Source organism: Lutra lutra, chromosome 7, assembly GCF_902655055.1.
Source record: "Lutra lutra chromosome 7, mLutLut1.2, whole genome shotgun sequence".
In the NCBI taxonomy this organism is placed as follows: Eukaryota; Metazoa; Chordata; class Mammalia; order Carnivora; family Mustelidae; genus Lutra; species Lutra lutra.
The window spans coordinates 81,052,749-81,072,536 of record NC_062284.1 but is presented as its reverse complement, the minus strand read 5'-3'; the positions used below and the strand labels follow the sequence as shown (position 1 = coordinate 81,072,536).

Genomic DNA, 19,788 nt, shown 5'->3' with positions numbered 1-19,788 from the left:
GAAATTAATGAACAATGTGGTAAACAGTGCTCACCACAGTGTTTAAATATGTAATGGTGTACAACAAATATACTTTTTAGAAAAACTAAATTAAAACTTCTGTGTTGTTTTTAATGTGTATAATATTCTGCTGCTGTTACCAAAAAAAAGATGTATTACGTGGCAAGAACGGGATTTTTTTTTTTAAGATTTTATTTATTTATTTGACAGAGAGAGATCACAAGTAGGCAGAGAGGTGGGGGGCGGGGAGCAGGCTCCCCGCTGAGCAGAGACCCCAATGCAGGGCTTGATCCCAGGACTCTGAGATCATGACCTGAGGCAGAGGCTTAACCCACTGAGCCACCCAGGTGTCTTAAGAATGGGATCTTTTTTTAAAGCTAATTTTTCCTTAAAACTTGCTTATATTTTAGGTTGAATTTTTGGGAGAAGAAGGAACTGGCTTGGGCCCTACATTAGAGTTTTATGCTCTGGTGGCAGCAGAATTCCAGAGAACTGATCTGGGAGCTTGGCTTTGTGATGATAACTTTCCAGATGATGAATCTCGTCATGTAAGATTTTTTTCCCATTTTGTGATTACTTGTGATTCTTCTCTTACTATTAAAAATAGGTTATGCTTTCAGAATTTAAGCCAGGTTTGCTGACTCTCTTTTTATTATTGATTACTCCTGATGCTATTAAAATGTTTTTTCAGTCATCAAAAGCTATTTAATAAAAGGCGTATATATATAAATACTTCAACAAAATTGATAAAGATGTTCAATATTTATGCATCTTTCGTCTAATTTTATTTGTATTTCTCCCTCTAAAACACTAGGTTGATCTTGGAGGTGGACTGAAACCTCCCGGATACTATGTGCAGAGATCATGTGGACTGTTCACAGCACCATTTCCACAAGACAGTGATGAGCTTGAAAGGATCACAAAACTCTTTCATTTCCTTGGAATTTTCTTGGCCAAATGCATTCAAGACAATAGACTTGTGGACTTACCTATTTCTAAACCTTTCTTTAAACTTATGTGTATGGGTGACATTAAAAGCAATATGAGTAAGTTAATTTATGAGTCACGAGGCGATAGAGACTTGCACTGTACTGAAAGTCAGTCTGAAGCTTCTACAGAAGAAGGTCATGATTCACTCTCAGTAGGAAGCTTTGAAGAGGATTCAAAATCAGAGTTTATTCTAGATCCCCCCAAACCAAAACCCCCAGCATGGTTTAATGGAATTTTAACTTGGGAAGATTTTGAACTAGTAAATCCACACAGAGCCAGATTTTTAAAAGAAATTAAAGATCTTGCTGTTAAGAGGCGTCAGATTTTAAGCAACAAAGGTCTTTCTGAAGATGAGAAGAACACGAAATTACAGGAACTTGTGCTAAAGAATCCATCAGGTTCTGGGCCTCCACTTAGCATAGAGGATTTAGGGTGAGTTTTTTATATATGTTTGTCAGCCTAATGGATGAATAAGTTTTAAAGCTTTTGTTTCTTTGTCCCCAGTAATATGCAATGTGAGTTAAATAGTCTGTTAAGAACAGTAATATGCTGTAGGAAATATTACTGATACGAATCATTGAATAGTTCATATTATAAAGACAACACTCAGAATACCAGAACATAGTATATTAATCATCACATCTCTGGAAGATTATCTGATTTATCAAATATGATTAATTTATATATTTATATGAAAGTCCAAAGCCAAAGACATTTTGAGAAATCATGACTAGTTAATAAAGATAGTGTACTTGGGAATGCTCAAAATAGTTGTATGTAGGCCGTATGCCTGATGGCTTAGCTAACTCAGATGCTACACATCTATTGATAAAACTCTGTTAATTTGTATACATGTAATTATTATACTCTTAGTATGTTTTACTATGATTTTTGGGTTGGCTGAAAGTCTTGCTTTCTTCTTTCTTTTTAATGGCTAATTTTGAGAAGTTTTGTTTGATAACTTATATATTCAAGGTTTAATTTCATCTTAGGGACAGAGCATGAATAACTTCAGTGAAGCAATAGTTTTTTCTTGGAGAAAATAAAAAAGTAAAGTTGTTGCTGTCATAATTTTTTGCAAAAACCCTTACTTTGTTAATTTTGTGCCATGAGATAGAAGTGAAATATGGAAACGTGGTGGTTTTGTGCAATCTTTGCAAAGATTTACCAGCTTTGGTAATGGTTGTCCTAATAGTTTTTGTGCACAGGGTTTTTGCACTCAAAAGGGGCCTCATGGGGTGGGTGGCTCAGTCGTTAAGTGTCTGTCTTAGGCTCAGGTCATGATCTCAGGGTCCTGGGATGGAGCCCTGCATCCCCTGCATCTGGGCTCCCTGCTCAGTAGGAAGCCTGCTTCTCCCTCTTCCACTCCCCTTGCTTGTGTTCTCTCTCTCGCTATGTCTCTCTCTGTCAAATAAATAAAAATCTTAAAAAAAAAAAAAAGGTTAAAAAAAAAGGGGGGCCTCATACTTAACATCTAAGCTGGTATACTGTTTTTGTTGGAAGGGTAGGGGGGATGGGTTTTCATGGTTTGGGCAGCAATATTTATTTTTTTTTTAAGGCTTTTTTTTGTTTTTGTTTTTGTTTTTTTAATTTGAGAGAGAAAGCATGAGCAGAGGGAGGGGCAGAGGGAGAAGAGGGAGAAGCAGACTCCCCACTGAGCAGGGACACTCCCCAACGCGCCCCCCCCCCCCCCCCATGCAGGGCTCCATCCCAGGACCCCGGGGTCATGACCTGAGCCGAAGACAGATGCTGAACTGGCTGAGCCACCCAGAGGTCCCTTTGGCAGCAGTGTTTTAATAATTAAACACCAACAGTAGCTGAATGTTAATCCACTCCTTTTTGTCTTCCAAGTTTAAATTTCCAGTTTTGCCCTTCCTCAAGAATATATGGTTTTACAGCTGTGGATCTCAAGCCAAGTGGGGAAGATGAGGTAATAAAAATTTTGTTTTTGATATAGTGGTAAGTTCAGAACATCTTCTTAATGAGGCCAGTTGTAGTGGGCGGTGCTGAAATATTCCTAGATATTAACAACAATGTTGGCAAATTTTCCTTTGTAGATGATAACAATGGATAATGCAGAAGAATATGTGGATTTGATGTTTGACTTTTGTATGCATACGGGTATTCAGAAACAGATGGAAGCCTTTAGAGGTAATTTTTGGGGCTCTTTAGCTTAATTTTTTCTCCTTTTACTTTGAGATTTGAAATTGAGGCATTTCTCTTGTCAAGAATTGCAGGTCATCTCTAGATTTGCCCTCTAGTTTTCTGTCTTCCAGATAGTAAGCCCAACAGAGTACCTGGAACAGATGGGAACATTCTCCATCTGCTCTTGCTGAGTAATGGGGGACTCCCTTTTATCCTCCATTTCTTCATATGTATGCATACTTCACACATTGCATGATCAGAATGAATTAAACCAAGTTAGAACCTAAGTTCTTCAGGTGAAAATTGAAGCAAAATATATTAGACTGTTCATCACAAACTAGTTTTGAAAATCAGGATATAGCATTGGCTCGCCTTGTATGACACAAAGAGTGGGTTAAAAAATTAATAGAATTTGGCTACTGACCATAGTGACTGAATATCTCTGTTCACATTTACAGTATTAAGCTTAATTTCTGTACTTAAAAGCTTAGCTTGATTTCAAGCTATTTTATTTATATTTGTTTTTCCAAGCATTTATTAATATTTTATTCATATTATGTCCATTTAGTTCATATTAGCTATTTTGATTGGAAATTTGGTTTTTTGACATTGTAACTTAGAAATTGAGTTGTGTATTTTCTTGTTTTTGGTTTTTGCTGTGTATGATGTAGATGGGTTTAACAAAGTTTTTCCAATGGAGAAATTAAGTTCCTTCAGCCACGAAGAAGTCCAGATGATTCTTTGTGGAAACCAGTCACCGTCCTGGGCAGCAGAGGATATTATTAATTATACTGAACCTAAGTTAGGTTATACACGTGACAGGTATGTATTGGTTATTTTGTAAGATCCACAAAATAGTTTATGTCCCAAAATCAAATGGTAGATTCTTTAAAGAACTATGACTTAGTGAAATGAGAAAGCAGTTTTCATATCCATTGATAAGGCTGAGTTTATATGAAAAGACAGCTGAGTCTTTGTTGATGTTAAGATTCTATTTTAATTGTTCACTATTTAAAAAATAGGGTAAGTTGTAAACCCTTAGGCTTCTTTTTTTTTTAAGATTTTATTTATTTGAGAGAGAGAGCACTAGCGGTGGGGGAAGAGGCAGAGGAAGAAGCAGACTCCCCACTGAGCAGGGAGCCTGACATGAGGCTCAATCCCAGGATCCCAGGATCATGACATGAGCCGCAGGCAGGCACTTAACTGACTGAGCCACCCAGGTGCCCCATTATAAATTAACCTTTATTTTTAAAAAAATTTGAATAGAATAGAAAATTTCAAATAGGAGGTTGAATAGTTGAAAGAATTCCTATATATTCCTTTACCCAGATTCAACTATACTTAATGTTTCTTTTATATTCTCTTTTTATACACACACACACACACACACACACACACACACACACACCCTACATGATATATTTGTGTGTGTGCTATTTTTTTCTGAACCATTGCATATATCATGTGCCTTTACTCTATAATAGTGGAGTGTGCATTTTCTGAAAATACAGATATTCTTCCATGTATCCATTTTCACTAGCAAATTCATACTATTAACTAATCCATAGTCCATATTGCAGTTTCACTGATGACACCAGTAATGTCCTTCATAGAACTCTCCTCACCACTACGGCCCTGATAATGGAAATCACATTTGGTCGTGATAGGGTCATTTTGTGATAGGTTTTTAATCTGAAGCAGTTCTTCTGCTGTTTTTTTCTTTCATACTACTGATATTTTTATGACTACAGGCCCTATATTACTTCTCTTTTTTTTTTTTTAAGATTTTTATTTATTTATTTGACAGAGACACAGCTAGAGAAGGAACACAGCAGAGGAAGTGGGAGAGGGAGAAGCAGGCCCCCCACAGAGCAGGGAGCCCAATGCAGGGCCCAATCCCAGGACCCTAGGATCATGACCTAAGCAGAAGGCAGACACTTAATGACTGAGCCACCCAGGAACCCCTACCTTTCTTTTTGAAAGTTTCTAAAGTAATATAACTGAGAGAATACAGTTGACCTCCAGAGCTGAAAATCCATATATGTTTGACACCCCCAAAAACTTTATTACAAGTAGCCTACTCTTGACCAGCTTTACTGATAATACAGCCAGTACGTATTTTAAATGTATATATACTCTATCCTTACAATAAGTAAATAAGTAAACTGGAGAAAAGAAAATGTTAAGAAACTCATGAAGTGGGGAATGCCTGGGTGGCTCAGTCGGTTAAGCATCTGCCTGGGGTTCAGGTCATGATCCTGGGGATCTGGGATTAAGCCCTCAGTCAGGCTCCTTGATCAGTGGGGAATTTGCATCTCCCTCTGCTTATGCTCTCCCTCCCTTTCTCTCTTGCTCACTCTCAAATAAATACATAAATCTTAAAAAAAAAAAAGTACTAAAAAGAATCATGAGGAAGTACACTTGTGGTAAAATAGCATAATGTGTAAACTTGTTGAATCGCTGTGTATACACTTGAAATTAATATAACATTGTCAACGATACACAAATAACAAAAAAGAAAATCATGAATTAGAGAAAATATATTTGCAGTACTCTATTATATAATTTTTTCCAATAAATACAATAGAGTGGATCTGTGCAGTTCAAATCCCTTGTTGTTCAGGGGTCAACTGCATTATGGATTACTCTAACCTTAACTAACATTTATATGGCTTTTTTTTCTTAAGTCAACTTTTTATTGAATTGTAATAGGAAGTGCACAAATTGTATGTACACCCTGGAGAATTTTCACCAAAGGAAAACACCTGTGTATTGGTACCTGGAACAAGAAACAACTCAAGAATTCCCCTGCCCATTATATTCTTTTTTAATATTAAATCACTATTTCCATTGATCAATTTTTCTTGCATTTGAACTTTCAAAAAATGAAATCATACAGTATATATTTTTTAAGGTCTGGCTTCTTTAACATTATGATTATGAAATTCATCCCTGTTGTGGCATGTAGAAATAGTTTATTTCACTATTAACAAAGATGGATTATTTCAGATCCCCTTTGGTAGTTCAGCAACATTTGGGTGAATTATCCAGGTGGAGTTTTAAGTTTTTTTGATTTGCTAGCCTGGTTGCATATTTGATCCCTGTACTCCATCAGTATTTCAGTTCTTAACCATTTCTAAGTACAAGACAATCTTTGCATTTAAAGTAGCTTATATCCACTCATTTCATGCTTACTCAAGAGTCTCTACATAGTACTCTTCTTCTCACATGTTGATAATTGTTTTTTGGCTTATTGCTTGCTTACAAAGTGGTGGTAGTGTTTTTCATTTAAATCCGCTGTCAGAGCAGTAGAACTCTGTTTTTCTCCTTTTAGCCCTGGTTTCCTGAGGTTCGTGAGGGTTTTGTGTGGCATGTCTTCAGACGAAAGGAAAGCATTCCTGCAGTTTACCACCGGTTGCTCAACTCTTCCCCCAGGTGGACTGGCCAATCTGCATCCCAGGCTCACAGTTGTACGCAAGGTACAGACCTTAGCTAGTGAGGAATCCAAATGTAATTTAGTTACTTCAGGATTGAAAGAAAGAAATACTTAAAGTCATGGCCTTCTGCTTTTCACTTTTTCTTTGTAGGTTGATGCTACTGATGCAAGCTACCCATCAGTGAACACCTGTGTGCATTATCTCAAGTTGCCTGAATATTCTTCTGAGGAGATCATGAGAGAGCGCCTGCTAGCTGCTACCATGGAGAAAGGCTTTCATCTCAACTGAGCTTCGAAGTGGGACACATCAGAGACTTTTAAAATACTAGTGAAGCCTCTTGTATTTGTGTGCAGAGAAGTATATGATCCTCTACGCTAATGACACTTGCCTTTATTTCAACCATTAAGGCTTTAAGAACATGTGGAATAAGTTGGTTAGCTGCTAATGATAAAACAAATCCTTTAACTACCCAGCCAGCAGGTATATAGCACAGAACACTGTGTGTTGCTACAAGGGCTTAGTGACTGGAAAAAGGTGGTCCCTACTTGACTGTTCCAAAGAGCAGCTTCTCAGATCCTCAGTGTTCACTGGTAAATTTCTAACAGTGTATTTGTGTAAAGTTTGTTGTTTCATACTTCATACACTACAGTTGCCGTCACTGATCCCCTGTTTTGCTGGCTTTTAAGCTACTTGGTCAAAAATCCTGCTTCCTTAAAACATAGAGAGTTAATGAGCATCTCAAGCTTTTTCTTTTCCTTTTTAATGATGCCTGCACTATCAGAGTATTCTAGTGTTCTCTCTTTTGTTTGGCATATAATCATGCACAGCCTTTTTATTTCTTTGAGGTGGGAGTATATTTTTATTTCCTAAATGCCATACTATAAAGATCAAATTCTTAAGTGTGTTTGTGCGGCTCAAAAGTAAAGATATATTAAGGGGAAAAAAGAAAAAACACTGGTCTAGATGCAAGGCACACTTAAAAGCAAGTTTTACTTTTGGTTGTATTTTCTTTGTATATTATAAACATTTATTTAACTTGTTGCAGTTTGAAGTAAAAAATTTCCAAAATGTATGCTCAACAATAATCATTAAAATGTTTGCAGCGTACAAAACTGTGTCATGTGACTATTTCACTGCAACGAGCAGACCTGAGAGCTTAACCAGGTATTTTTTATTTTGAGTCACTGAGATTTAGTTTTTTAAAATTCCTACATTTAGAAATGTATTTTTCTATAGTAAATACACTTAACTGAAACTGGAAAGCTAGAAGAAATATATGTTTACATGCTTGTGATCCAACTTTTGTGTGCTGTCTTAAAGTATTCTTCAGCTAAGAATGGCCCAGTTACTTGTGTTACTTTTTCAACACCGGGTCTGCTACTTACATTGTATCTGCAGGGATGTGTAAGTCTAAGATCCAAGAATGATTTCTCAATGTTCTGTCAGTGTTAGAAGAGACCACCAGGGATACTGCCATTTCCTGGTTTTGAAGTAGGGCCTTTTCTATTTCCATTTCCCAAATTCCCTTGATGTATCACATCTGTGCCCTTAGGTGAAAGAAATGTCTCTAGGCCTGATTTAGCCAAATGGCTTTTTTAGGAGTGAAAAGCATTTTTTGGAATTGCCCATTATTTACCTGTTTAAAAGGTACATTCCCTTTCTACATTAGAAGAGATACCTTCCACTACAGTCAGTCATTTGAGTACTGTTTTTATTCTCTGCATGAGAATGTTGTACTATGTTATCAGTGGCAGCGTTTAAATAATTCATCTTGTTGTTAGTTTCACAGTTCTCTGTGAGAATAAAAGTTAAAATAAAACATAATAGCAATATTTAAATGTATGACCTATGCTTTAATCTAAAAAATAGTGGTGGTGATTGTCTTAATGAAGTCATGGATGCATAACTAAAACGTCATACTAGTGTTAGAGTTAAAATCCAATTTATGTGCTCAGTATTGCCATTTATCTAAATCTGTAAAATGTCGGTCAATAACCCATCTTTTATGAAGACTAATCTAGCACAGGGCTCAGCAAACGATGGCCTGCTGCTTGCTTTGTATTGCCCAAGTGCTAAATATGGTTATAACACTTTTAAGTGGTTTAAAAAAAGCCAAAGAAGAATAATATTTTATGATGTGGAAATTTTATGAAATTCAAACTTCAGTGTCCATAAACAAATAAAGTTTTGTTAGAACACAGCCATGCTCATTCCTTTACGTATTTATCTGTGGCTGTTTTTACACTACAGTGGCAGAACTGAGTGTTTACAGCAGTGACCTTATGGCCCATGAAGCCTAAAGTATTTACTGTCTGGCTCTTTACAGAAGAGGTTTGCTGAATCCTGGTCTAGCACATCGCTGTAGCAGGTAAAATTTATGAGTCTTAATACATTCAGTAAATGAAATGTCAGGAGTCTTCAAGATAAAGCTGACCAATCTGAGGCATAAATTTCTTGAGAGTGAAAATCACTTAAAGCTGTTCATCACGGTTCAGCAGTAAACTTGAAGGGAAATGATGACACAGCCTAGAAGAACAGATAGTCCTATTACAGTTCACTTTGCATGTGTCAAGTATTAGGTAACATCTGCTAGGGTCTCCACATATATTAGGTTCTTCAGCTTTCTTTCCTTTGGTATCTACCTAGTATTTTTTTTTTTTAAATTGTTATTCTCTAAAGGTACGAAAATCTGTGCCAAGATGTTATCCAAGTGCTATTTTGGTGTGACCTAAAAATTAATTTTGTTCACTCCCTAGTTACTTCTGGTGTACCAGTTTCAGCAGTTACCTGAATGTGCTCCTGATTCAGTGCCTACCAACTAGGACAGTGTTGCCCAACTATGTCTTAGAAAGACCTCCAGAGCACTTAGATCTAGACTGGGCTTTCCCCACACCGTGGCTACTTAAGGCAAAGGGAGGTCTATACACGTGTACCATTTGCCATTCTGGCGGTCAGAAGCCTGCCTTCTGCCTTTCTGAATGAGTCCAAAACAACTTAGGTTTGCTTTTAGAATCCATTATTGACTGGTTGCCTGGCTCTTTATAGATGCAAACTTTAAATACGTAAATAGATTTTTAGAAAAAAAGATTTAAAAGAAATCCTTCCCTCACCCCCCCACATATAAAAGAAAGAAAAAATAAAAAGCAAACAGTACTGAAAGAATCACCAATTCCTGGAATGTCTATTTATGTCTTCTTTTGGAGGATAGAGGGTTGTAGATGAAAACTTAGAATTCCATAGGATGGTACAATATCTTAATGTACCAAGACTGTAGTTCTATTTCCTCCATTATATCTGCCTTCCTTCCCAATATGCACATAAAACATGCTTTTACCAAAGATAATTCTGTTATCTGTTGACTAAAGTAGCAAACGCATCTAGGAACATTTGGAAAGGTCAGGCCATTGCTTTTCTATAGTGACTTAGTTTTCTTTGCTTCAGGACATTCCAAGAGAAGGGGTCGAAGGAATGAGTTAGGGAGGCAGGGGAGAAGGGTTCATATCATGGCAACCTCAAAAGAGATATTCTCTTACATTGTATTTTTAGACTTTGAACTAAAGTAAATTTCACTTACAGATAAGTTTACTAATAAGACAAACCATTTACAACATGGCCTAAAGGATGGTTGTAAGACCGCTCTTTTAATGTGTAACCATTCATTTTTGGTAGTAACATTATAAGTGAATTAATTACATGATGACATTTTAATTGCCAAGTGCAAATAATATGGTTATCAGGCTTTTTAGAAACTGGTAAATAAAATTTAATTCTCAATTTTTATTAGTTACACAATTTTGTAAAGTTTTTTGTTTTTTTTTTAAAGATTTTTATTTATTTATTTAACAGGCAGAGATCACAAGTAGGCAGAGAGGCAGGCAGAGAGAGAGGGGAGGAGCAGGCTCCGTGCGGAGCAGAGAGCCCGACGCGGGGCTCGATCCCAGGACCCTGGGATCATGACCTGAGCCGAAGGCAGAGGCCTTAACCCACTGAGCCACCCAGGTGCCCCTGTAAAGTTTTGACTTAAAACATTTTAAGGAAAAAGAGCATTCAGAAAACATTCAAAGTATTATGTGTGTTTAAAATTTTATTGGCTGATAGTTGTCTCATGTTCTTCCCATGCTGCTAATCCTGAATTAAACGTGCATAGGGAAGCAGAGAACGAAAAAGTTACCTTCAGAACTCAAAAAAATTTGAACAGGTGGGGAAAAAATGCTTATGTTTAGAAAATAAAACTCATCTCTTAGTTCAGAGAAAATTTTTCTTTGTAGACCATATTTTAAAATACAGCTTTGTTTTCCATTTAGGAACTATGGAAAACACCTATTTAAAATGTCTTTGGAAGGACACCCCCTTTTGCAATGTGCAGTCTTCCACATTTTTTGGGCTACAGATGTAGAGAGGTATTCCCATTTTTACAGGTTGATGTCTGGTAGAGCCTTCTATCATTCAGCTTTCTGACATTTTATCAAGAATGAGTAGAGGGGCAAGAATTCTTGCTCGATTTGTTTCCACAATGCAGCCATTTAACACCATCTCATCCAAAATGATGTGCACTTTATCCAAATTAAACATTATCTAAATTCATATTAAGGAAATTAGTTTGAATTACCAAAAAATGTTAACGTGTAACAGTAATAACTTATGACTTAGCCTATCATTTCTCCCATATAAATTTGTCTAAGCATGAAGTGTATTTGGTGTTTTTTTTTTTTAGACAGAACTTCTGAAATTAGATTTAAGATTGGTGTCCATGTTGGAAATTATTACCTTCACATACACATACACACCTAGTTTCACCTTGGTTAAGCTAACTGGCCAATAGGTACAGAAATAGAATAGCTACTACACCTTTTAGCCAGAGGGAAAGTGACTCTAAGAACTAGAGAACAAAGCAAGTAACAGTGGCAAGGGCATGACCTGACAAGAACAGTGTTGTCGTCCCAGACACTAATAACATCAACAGTAATAGCCACCATGTTCCAGGCATTGTGTTGAGTGTTTTACATAATTTTTCAGTCTTCTCTACAACCCTACGATATAAATGTTACATATTGTCCTAATTTTACACGGGAGCACATAGGCTCAAAGCCATTGTCCAAAGTCCCATGGCTGATAATTGCCAGAGCTGGAATTTAAGCCCACAGCTTTGGCTCAATTGTTCTACTTCCAGACTTCTCAGGAGGGGCCTGGAGCTACTGAGTATACCCATCCCTTAGCCCTCAAACATCCACCCCAAACCAAATGACTTCACAAAACCTCACGTCTTAAGCTATCTTTTCTCTCAGACTAAAGAAAAAAATAATCACGAGTAGATATGAATGAAGAAAGCAAGGCAATGCTGACTAATTCCCAAGTAGATAAAAATTCTGAAATTCAAGAGAGTTATCTTGTATGAATGAACAGTTCTAAAAATACTCGTTTGAGAATTATAAAGCCACATCAGGGTACTGATGTTGCTAGTGGAAAGTCAGTATAGGGCATGGAGGAAGATGAAAATGTTAGCCTATGAGGTCTAGCTAACTGTAAAGAGCCGAATTCTTCCTCCCTCCCCCCGCCCCAGGAGCCCCTTCAGAGAAGTTTTCTTTTGTGAAAGGAGAAAGGGAACTAGAATGAGATGATAACAACATTGAGTAATTCTGAATTCTACCCTTTAATAACTTATTTCCATTTCTATGTAAAGAACATGATCCTGGTCTGTTTAAAAACAACAACAGCTGATTGAAACAGATTGTTTCAAATACACAAACTTCCACAAATGAGTGACTTAAATGCACTAGGGAAGTTCATAATTAGTGAATCTTTGTAAAGTGAATCATTACCACCTTTTTTTTTCCAATTATTTCAGACGTTCAAGTCTGTATTGGGTTTGTTTAGTGAAATATGAGGTGTAGAAAATGAGACAACCCTGTGAATGACTTTTAGTTTTCTATTAGGCTCTGCATTAATATCTCATTAAGCTCTGTGCAAATAGTCCTCTAGCAGAATAAACTTTTTCAGGAGCCCATGGGAACTGTCCTTAAATGACCCAGAAAAGAAAAAAAAAAAAAAAAAAGCTTTACTCTGATACACCTATTAATAATGTCTTCCAATTATATAGATGATTGCTTTGTCCATGACCAGATGGGACTAGAATATTAGGCTCAATCAGACCCAGAAGCCAGAACTCAGAAGCCAAACAAAGTGCGAATGTCAGCTTGGTACAAAGAAGAGGAGCTGGGGAGCATATGTGGCTACGTGAAACTGGCCTGCAGAACCCCCCCGTCATATTCACTAAGGCAGAATCCCCTGTCTTATTCACTAAGGGCAATGAAAGCCTTAGTGTGTTGAAAATGCCAACTCATCTAAGATGATTTTCTTGGAGAGAGAAGGAGATCTAATTTTAATCTATTTGAACTGGTTCAGGGATTAAGCTACTCTGAAGACTGTGGCAAGTACATGATCTAAAATTCGGGTGTCCCCTTGAGCAAGAGACCAACTGTTTTGAAATTCAGATTAGAATGTGCTACTAAATCATATCAACCACTGACATCCTCACACTGTAAGGACACGGTCTTTCAGCAAGTCTGAATTTCCTAACATCTTAGAAACATGAGTTGCTCAGTGAGGTCATTCTTGACTGTGGGCATGTGACTGCCTGAGTAGCTGATTCAAACCCTTAATAACCATGTAGCTTTCTGGCATTATAATGGGAAACCACAGACCAAATCCAATGTGAGACAAACTCCTGAAAGCTGATTCCCCCCCCTGGAATCATGTGACTCCTTTAAAATAAGAATCTAGCTGTTGTTTACATCCTGATTTGGTTTATAAACAACTTATACAATAGTAATGGCATTTGGGTTACATGTCAGGGACCAAAAAGATGCCCAGGCAAAGCCCCATGGCAGTAAATAGGCAAACATGCTTCAACCCTGACATCTGGAATAGAATGAAGCAAGAAAGGTCCAGGCTATTGGTCTGTTAATATGGTAAGCTGAGAATGACCATTTCAATAACCTCTGGGTTATACTGAACTTGACTGACTTAAAGATCCTTAAGGCAACTTGGGCACCCTAAAGTTGGAATTGATATGAACTACAGATAGCCTCCCGAAAAGCAGAATCAGAAAACCCCATTTTCTCTCAATCCCGAAACCCAAGAGCCTTTCTGAATTGCTACGTAATATGTGGATTGAAGCTGAACATCTTAGGACCCCAGTAATATTAGTGCCACTTGAAACCAATCTTTTAATTAAATATTATTAATATAAATATAACAAATATATATAAATAATATAAATTAATATAATTAAATATTAGTGCCACTTGAAACCAATCTTTTAATTAAAGAGCTTGAAATGTTTCTGGTTCCTATATTGGCATTTTGGTCTCTGGATCATAAGTCACTTTTTCAGTATGGTATTTTAAAGATTTTTTTTTTTTTTTTTTTTTTTTTTATTTGACAGAGAGAGAGCACAAGCAGGCAGAGAGGCAGGCAGAGAGAGAGGAGGAAGCAGGCTCCCTGCTGAGCAGAGAGCCCGATGCGGGGCTCGATCCCAGGACCCTGAGATCATGACCTGAGCCGAAGTCAGCGGCTTAACCCACTGAGCCACCCAGGTGCCCCCAGTATGGTATTTTAATACCATTGTGGTGGTCTACTTATCCTTTAATAAGAGAAAATTGAGCAGCATACATTTGAATGGGATCTGAAAAGCAACTGGCAGGCAGAGCCCAGCCTAGAAACTAAAATCTCTAACTCAAGATTTTGGTCTCAGGTCCCTCGTCTTCTTTTTTGATTTTTCTTTTTTTAAGATCCTACCTAAGCAAAGTTCTTGATAAACTAAGTGGGGTGGGGAAAAACTTGCTCTTGTATTTATACTTTAATTAATAAAATTTGCCATGAAATTAGATAAACTGTGTTTATCTACTTTGTGTTCACATTTCCCACAGAAAATTGAATACTCCTATATAGAAGACTATTCTCATGAAGACTGTGCACGGTCCTTGGTATACTCTCCTTGTAAGATAGTCTGCTGTCCACTTTTAGGCTTGGTATTGTCCCTTCTTAATGAGGTCACCGAAAAGGAGTTAATCTTTTTTTTTTTTAATGGGTTTTTCCTTAAAGGTCCATTCATATTCTGAGAGCAATAAGACAGTCAGGTGTAACTTTTTTAAAGTTTTTATGTAAACTAAATCTATATTTATGAAAGCATTATAAAATATAATGAAGTGAAATAATTATGAAAGCATTGGGTCAGGTGAGCCTGTCACTTTCTCTGTTGTATCTCCTAAACTCTGTTGTGCCTCCTGACTTGGCTGTCACCATTCCTGAGTAAAAAAAACAGAACTTGGAAGCATGGAGCGAAAGGAGCAGGGGTAAGGCAGAGGGACCTGGTAGGAAGGGGTAGGAGCAGATGCATATGGCATCTACAGGACATAGTTCAAGGAAATAACCAAGACAGCAAAGGCCAGTGAGAATCAGAGAAGCCCGGAAGGCAGAACTGTTCAACCTAGAACTTTAACATCCCTTTCCCAGGTAAATGGCTGACTCCCTCAGGGACTGTTCATAATTTTGAGACTCTTCACTCTTGACAGCACTGACTGAAGTTATCCTGAGATGGTTTTGGCCCCCTTGCTTCTCAGTACCTGCCCTTCCCAAAGACTGGACAAGCTACATGGGCCAGCTCTCACCCCTTGCAGCCCTGCTCTCAGAAAAAGGTGTTCAGAAATTACTACATGCAGGGGTGGCTTAGTTGGTTGGGTGTCGACTCTTGATCTCAGCTCAGGTCTTGATCTCAGGGTCATGAGTTCAAGCCCTGCACTGGGGTCCACGATGGGAGTGGAGCCTATTTGAAAAAAAGAAATTAGGGGCGCCTGGGTGGCTCAGTGGGTTAAGCCGCTGCCTTCGGCTCAGGTCATGATCCCAGGTCCTGGGTTCAAGCCCCACATCGGGCTTTCTGCTCAGCAGGGAGCCTGCTTCCTCCTCTCTCTCTGCCTGCCTCTCTGCCTACTTGTGATTTCTCTCTGTCAAATAAATAAAATCTTTAAAAAAAAAAAAGAAAAAAAGAAATTAGACGATATGTGAACTCCACTTTTGTAGAGTATGCTTATTAAGACATTCAGATACTCTCATCATATCTGACGCCTCCTTTTCTAATGTTTCTTCAAAACTTCTTTCCTACTTTAGGAATAATTTTGACAACACCAAGAGAGCACAGGGACAGGCACTTTACAAATGTTTTGTTAGGAACTAAATTGCCACAATCTACTCCAGATAACACCTTTTTTAAAAAAATGTGTCAAATTTAATCTTATTATTTTTTGAAGATTTTATTTATTTCTTTGACAGAGAGCAGAAACAAGGGGAGCAGCAGGCAGAAGAGAGAAGCAGGCTGCCTGCTGAGCAGGGATTCCAATGTGGGGCTCGATCCCAGGACCCTGGGATCATGACCTGAGCGAAAGGCAGACACTTAACCTCTGAGCCACCCAGGTACCCCTATATCTAATTTTATAGCCCTGGAAACCCAGAGACTGGTACCAGTTCTGCCCCAAACTACCTCTGTCACTTAGGACAGTCATAGAACCCCTTTGGGCTTCAGGCTTTTCATCTAAAAAATGAGGTTTTTAACCTGATGATGGTAGAGTTTTCTTCTAGCTCCAAAGTACTCAAATCCTAGGACTCTAAAAGTAACCGTCAGGGAGAGGGGAGCTAGTTTACTTCTACCTGACATTATCAAGTCATTGCTATGATTACCTCAGCAATTCCATGAGGTATTCCATCATACCTCATAAGAAATCCTTTGGTAATGACTTAATTATCGTAACCTTTCTGAGAGAACATGGAGACAATTTCAGTTTATTTAGAAGCTACTGCTTTAGTGTTGGATGGCTTCCTTGGAGAGATTCTTTGTTCTTCTTGCCAGTATTTCCCTAGCCCCTAGTCGAACAAGTACTTTGGTGATTTCTCATTAAGTCAGTGTGAAGTTAGCTCCTATTCAGAGAAGACCTATTCTGGTTTCTGGACCTTAAGGTATTTGGGATTTTAGGAAAGTAATGACAGAAGGAGAGGCTGATGCTCCACAGTGGGCTCTGGGTCCTGCTCAGGGCCTGAGTGCAAATCTCAGTGGTGCTGAATACTGTTGCCTGGGTGCCTCTGTCCCTCCAGAGAGCACCATGGAAGACAGCTAGCTGAGTCACAGAGGGCAAGCAGCAACAGAGGCCCTTCCTTCTCCCCCATCTTCAACTACAATAAAGAGGTACTTCCACATCACCCATGTAAGCTTTAACGTTCTAGAATTAATTGCTCAGGCTTTTGGGTTTTAAGGACTTAGAAAATGAAAACATGAATGTTCTAAAGATTCTATTTATGTTCTAAAGAATCTATTTAAAAGATTTCTGGAATGTTTTAAATGAATGTTTTAAAAGAATTCTAGAATATTTTAAAAGAATGTCCTAAAGAATCTATTTAAAAGATTTTGGGAGATGCCGGGATGGCTCAGGTGGTTACGTGACTCCTTTTGGCTCAGGTCATGATCCCATGGTACTGGGACTGAGTCCGGCATGGGGCTCCCTGCTCAGTGGGGTGCCTGCTTCTCCCTCTGCCCCTCCTTCCTGCTCACGGCCTCTCTCAGGCAAATAAATAAATAAAAGCTTTAAAAAAATGATTTTGGAATCAGAGAAAACATTCTGGATTCTAGGCCTACCCTATATTTGTGGGGTAGGTGGCTATGGAATATAAAGAGGAGTTCCAGCCTGCTCCTCATTATTTTTCCCCATGTGTGTATGTGGGTTACCATCCCAGGCTCTCTGTCATTCCTGTCCCCAGTCATGGGGAGAGGTCTGTACAATCCCTACCTAGCAACAGGCCCTGGTATATGGGCACCCCATGAGTTCGGGGGACCAGGTAGCTGGAGGTGGTCAAGAAGTAGACTGGGGCCCTGCAGGCTCTGGATAAGCATCTTCATCCCATGGAGAGGGATGCTGCTGAAGGAAAGCCAGGTGGGGGTCCCTAAGGCCCATGGCCCAGGAAAGGGATCCTGAGTGTCCAAATCTAAACATAGTATTGCTGGATTCCACTCTAGCCCAAATAAACTGAGTCTTTAAGCCACTTTAAAGGCACCAAATACCAAAAACGTAGTTAAGGTTTTCTATACATTCATACATTAGTAGGTGTGCCCTGAACTGAGGAGGAGATGGATATCTCCCCCATAGCACCTTTCACGGGCGCCATTCCCCTATTTACCAGAGGGGGTGGAGACAGTGCCTTTGAATTATGAATTGTCTGGAGAATTCAGCAAATCTGGGGTTAAAGAACTGAACACATACATTTTGGGAAGCTCACTAGTTGATTCCTAAAAACCATTTTAATTCATGGAATTTGAAGTCTCTGGGTTTTTAAATTTTTTATTTATTTTTAAGATTTTATTTATTTATTTGACAGAGATCACAAGTAGGCAGAGAGGCAGGCGGGGGGTGGGGTGGGAAGCAGGCTCCCCGCTGAGCAGAGAGCCCAACACGGGGCTTGATCCTAGGACTCTGAGACCATGACCTGAACCGAAAGCAGAGACTCAAACCACTAAGCCACCCAGGCGCCCCCTGGGCTTTTTTTAGATTTTAAAAAATTATTATTTTAAGTACAATCTACTCCCCAACACGGGGCTCAAACTCATGATCTCAAGATCAAGAGTCCCATGCTCTACCGACTGAGCCAGCCAGGAGCCCCCAGAACTTGAAATCTTAAGTCTACTAAAGGATGTACTAGGGCAAACTTTCTCTATAGAAGCAGGGCCTCAGGAGTCCTCACGCCACATTTCAGCCCAGTGGGTAAAGGAGAATGTGTAGAGTGTGCAGGAACTTATGCACGGCAGATGAATGATTTAGGTCACTGACACGCCCGGCCCCAAGGGTCTGCCCCACCTGACACCAACTGCAACACCGAGTTGCCACTTAGTAGAAGCGTTTTCAAGAAGCCAGAATTTCTGTCCTAATTTCTTGTACTTGAGTCATTCCTCTCTCCTTTCCTTCCTTCCTTTCTTCCTCCCTCCCTTCTTTCCCGCCCCCCTCCCTCCCTCTCTCTCTTTCTTTCTTTAGATTTATTTATTTATTCTAGAGAGAGAGAGAGCAAGAGTGCCAGGGGAGGGGCAGAGTGAGAGAGAGATGGGAAGCAGACTCCCTGCTCAGTGCAGAGCCCAGTGCAATGTGGGGCTCAGGGCTCGATCCCAGAAACCTAACATCATGACCTGAGCTGAAACTAAGAGTCAGACACTTAACCAACTGAGCCACCCAGGCGTCCCAGGTCATTTCTTTTTAAAATGCCATCTGTCTTGTTCTGTGATGTAGGTCTTACTAACAGTAGAATAAGCCCCTTCTAACCACTTGCATATAAATGGTTCATTTTATTTCTCAAAGTTTAATCACGTGGACTCTGGAAAGCTGCCCCATTCTTAGAACGCTTCAGGGGAGTGAAGCTTCTGGAGAAAAAGATGGCAAGTAAAGGACTTCTTGGGAATTCTACAGGGTTTTGCCTTCCATCTTCCTGGGGCTGCACCAAAGCCAAGCCTTAAAGCGCGTCTATTCCATGTGGGTGGACAAGGGAGGCTTTCTGAAGCCTGAGCAAACACAAAGATAGGTGTTGTGAGTGTTGGGAGAACCAGCTCTAGGTTACAATTCTATCAGCTGCCTGTTTTCAGACTTTCATGGCTGAAGGAAGCTTTCCTGGCCAAGCAGCCCTGACCAATGTTAGCTGCTCAGCAATGCTGGGGTCATGCTCCCAGGGCAGTGATGTGGAGCATCTTCGGCCCTACACAGAGGGGGCAGGAAACTGAGGCTGCACCTCTAAAAGGCTCTCATCTTACTGTTATGAAATTGGTGTGGAGAGGTCCTTCCCAGACATGTGATAGAAAGAACTATGTATGAGGCAGAGTAAAGGCGTGGGTTTTAATTGGATTGTTTTCAGATGGCTAAGGGTGGAAACCGTTTAAGAATGTTAATAGAAGAGAGGGTACCCCATAGCCTACCTGCCCGGCTACCTGCTTCACTTTTAGGCCACTGGAGGTCTATGTGAAACTATGCCTTGAGCAAAGGCTTACACTTCCAGCTCTGGGCAGATTCAGTTCCCTTCTCTAAATGGTGCAAAATTCCTAATCTGTCAGGTGGATACACCTAAGTAATTTCGAAGGACAGTAAATATGCAAATTAGTCAGAGGTACACCTGAAACTAACACAGTTTGTTAATTGTA

At 39.1% G+C, this 19,788-nt stretch overlaps 2 protein-coding genes across 11 annotated transcripts in view; one reads left to right on the top strand and one right to left on the bottom strand.

The window, feature by feature from the left end:
* Window positions 1-7,684, top strand: part of HECTD1 (HECT domain E3 ubiquitin protein ligase 1) — a 95,133-nt gene extending 87,449 nt beyond the window's left edge. For all 7 annotated transcript variants that reach the window (XM_047737922.1, XM_047737920.1, XM_047737919.1 and 4 more), the window contains 7 exons: window positions 411-548; window positions 815-1,422; window positions 2,842-2,920; window positions 3,048-3,141; window positions 3,807-3,957; window positions 6,470-6,614; window positions 6,723-7,684. In XM_047737922.1, coding sequence (XP_047593878.1) covers window positions 411-548; window positions 815-1,422; window positions 2,842-2,920; window positions 3,048-3,141; window positions 3,807-3,957; window positions 6,470-6,614; window positions 6,723-6,860 — 1,353 coding nt within the window. In that variant the 3' untranslated portion in view covers window positions 6,861-7,684. The remainder of the gene's footprint in view (window positions 1-410; window positions 549-814; window positions 1,423-2,841; window positions 2,921-3,047; window positions 3,142-3,806; window positions 3,958-6,469; window positions 6,615-6,722) is intronic.
* Window positions 7,685-8,242: 558 nt separating this feature from the next.
* Window positions 8,243-19,788, bottom strand: part of AP4S1 (adaptor related protein complex 4 subunit sigma 1) — a 54,237-nt gene continuing 42,691 nt past the window's right edge. For 2 of the 4 annotated variants that reach the window (XM_047737940.1, XM_047737942.1), the window contains one exon: window positions 10,495-11,147. In XM_047737940.1, coding sequence (XP_047593896.1) covers window positions 11,019-11,147 — 129 coding nt within the window. In that variant the 3' untranslated portion in view covers window positions 10,495-11,018. Of the gene's footprint in view, window positions 9,099-10,494; window positions 11,148-19,788 lie in introns of those variants that run through there. The other 2 variants (XM_047737943.1, XM_047737939.1) reach the window with 2 other exon arrangements.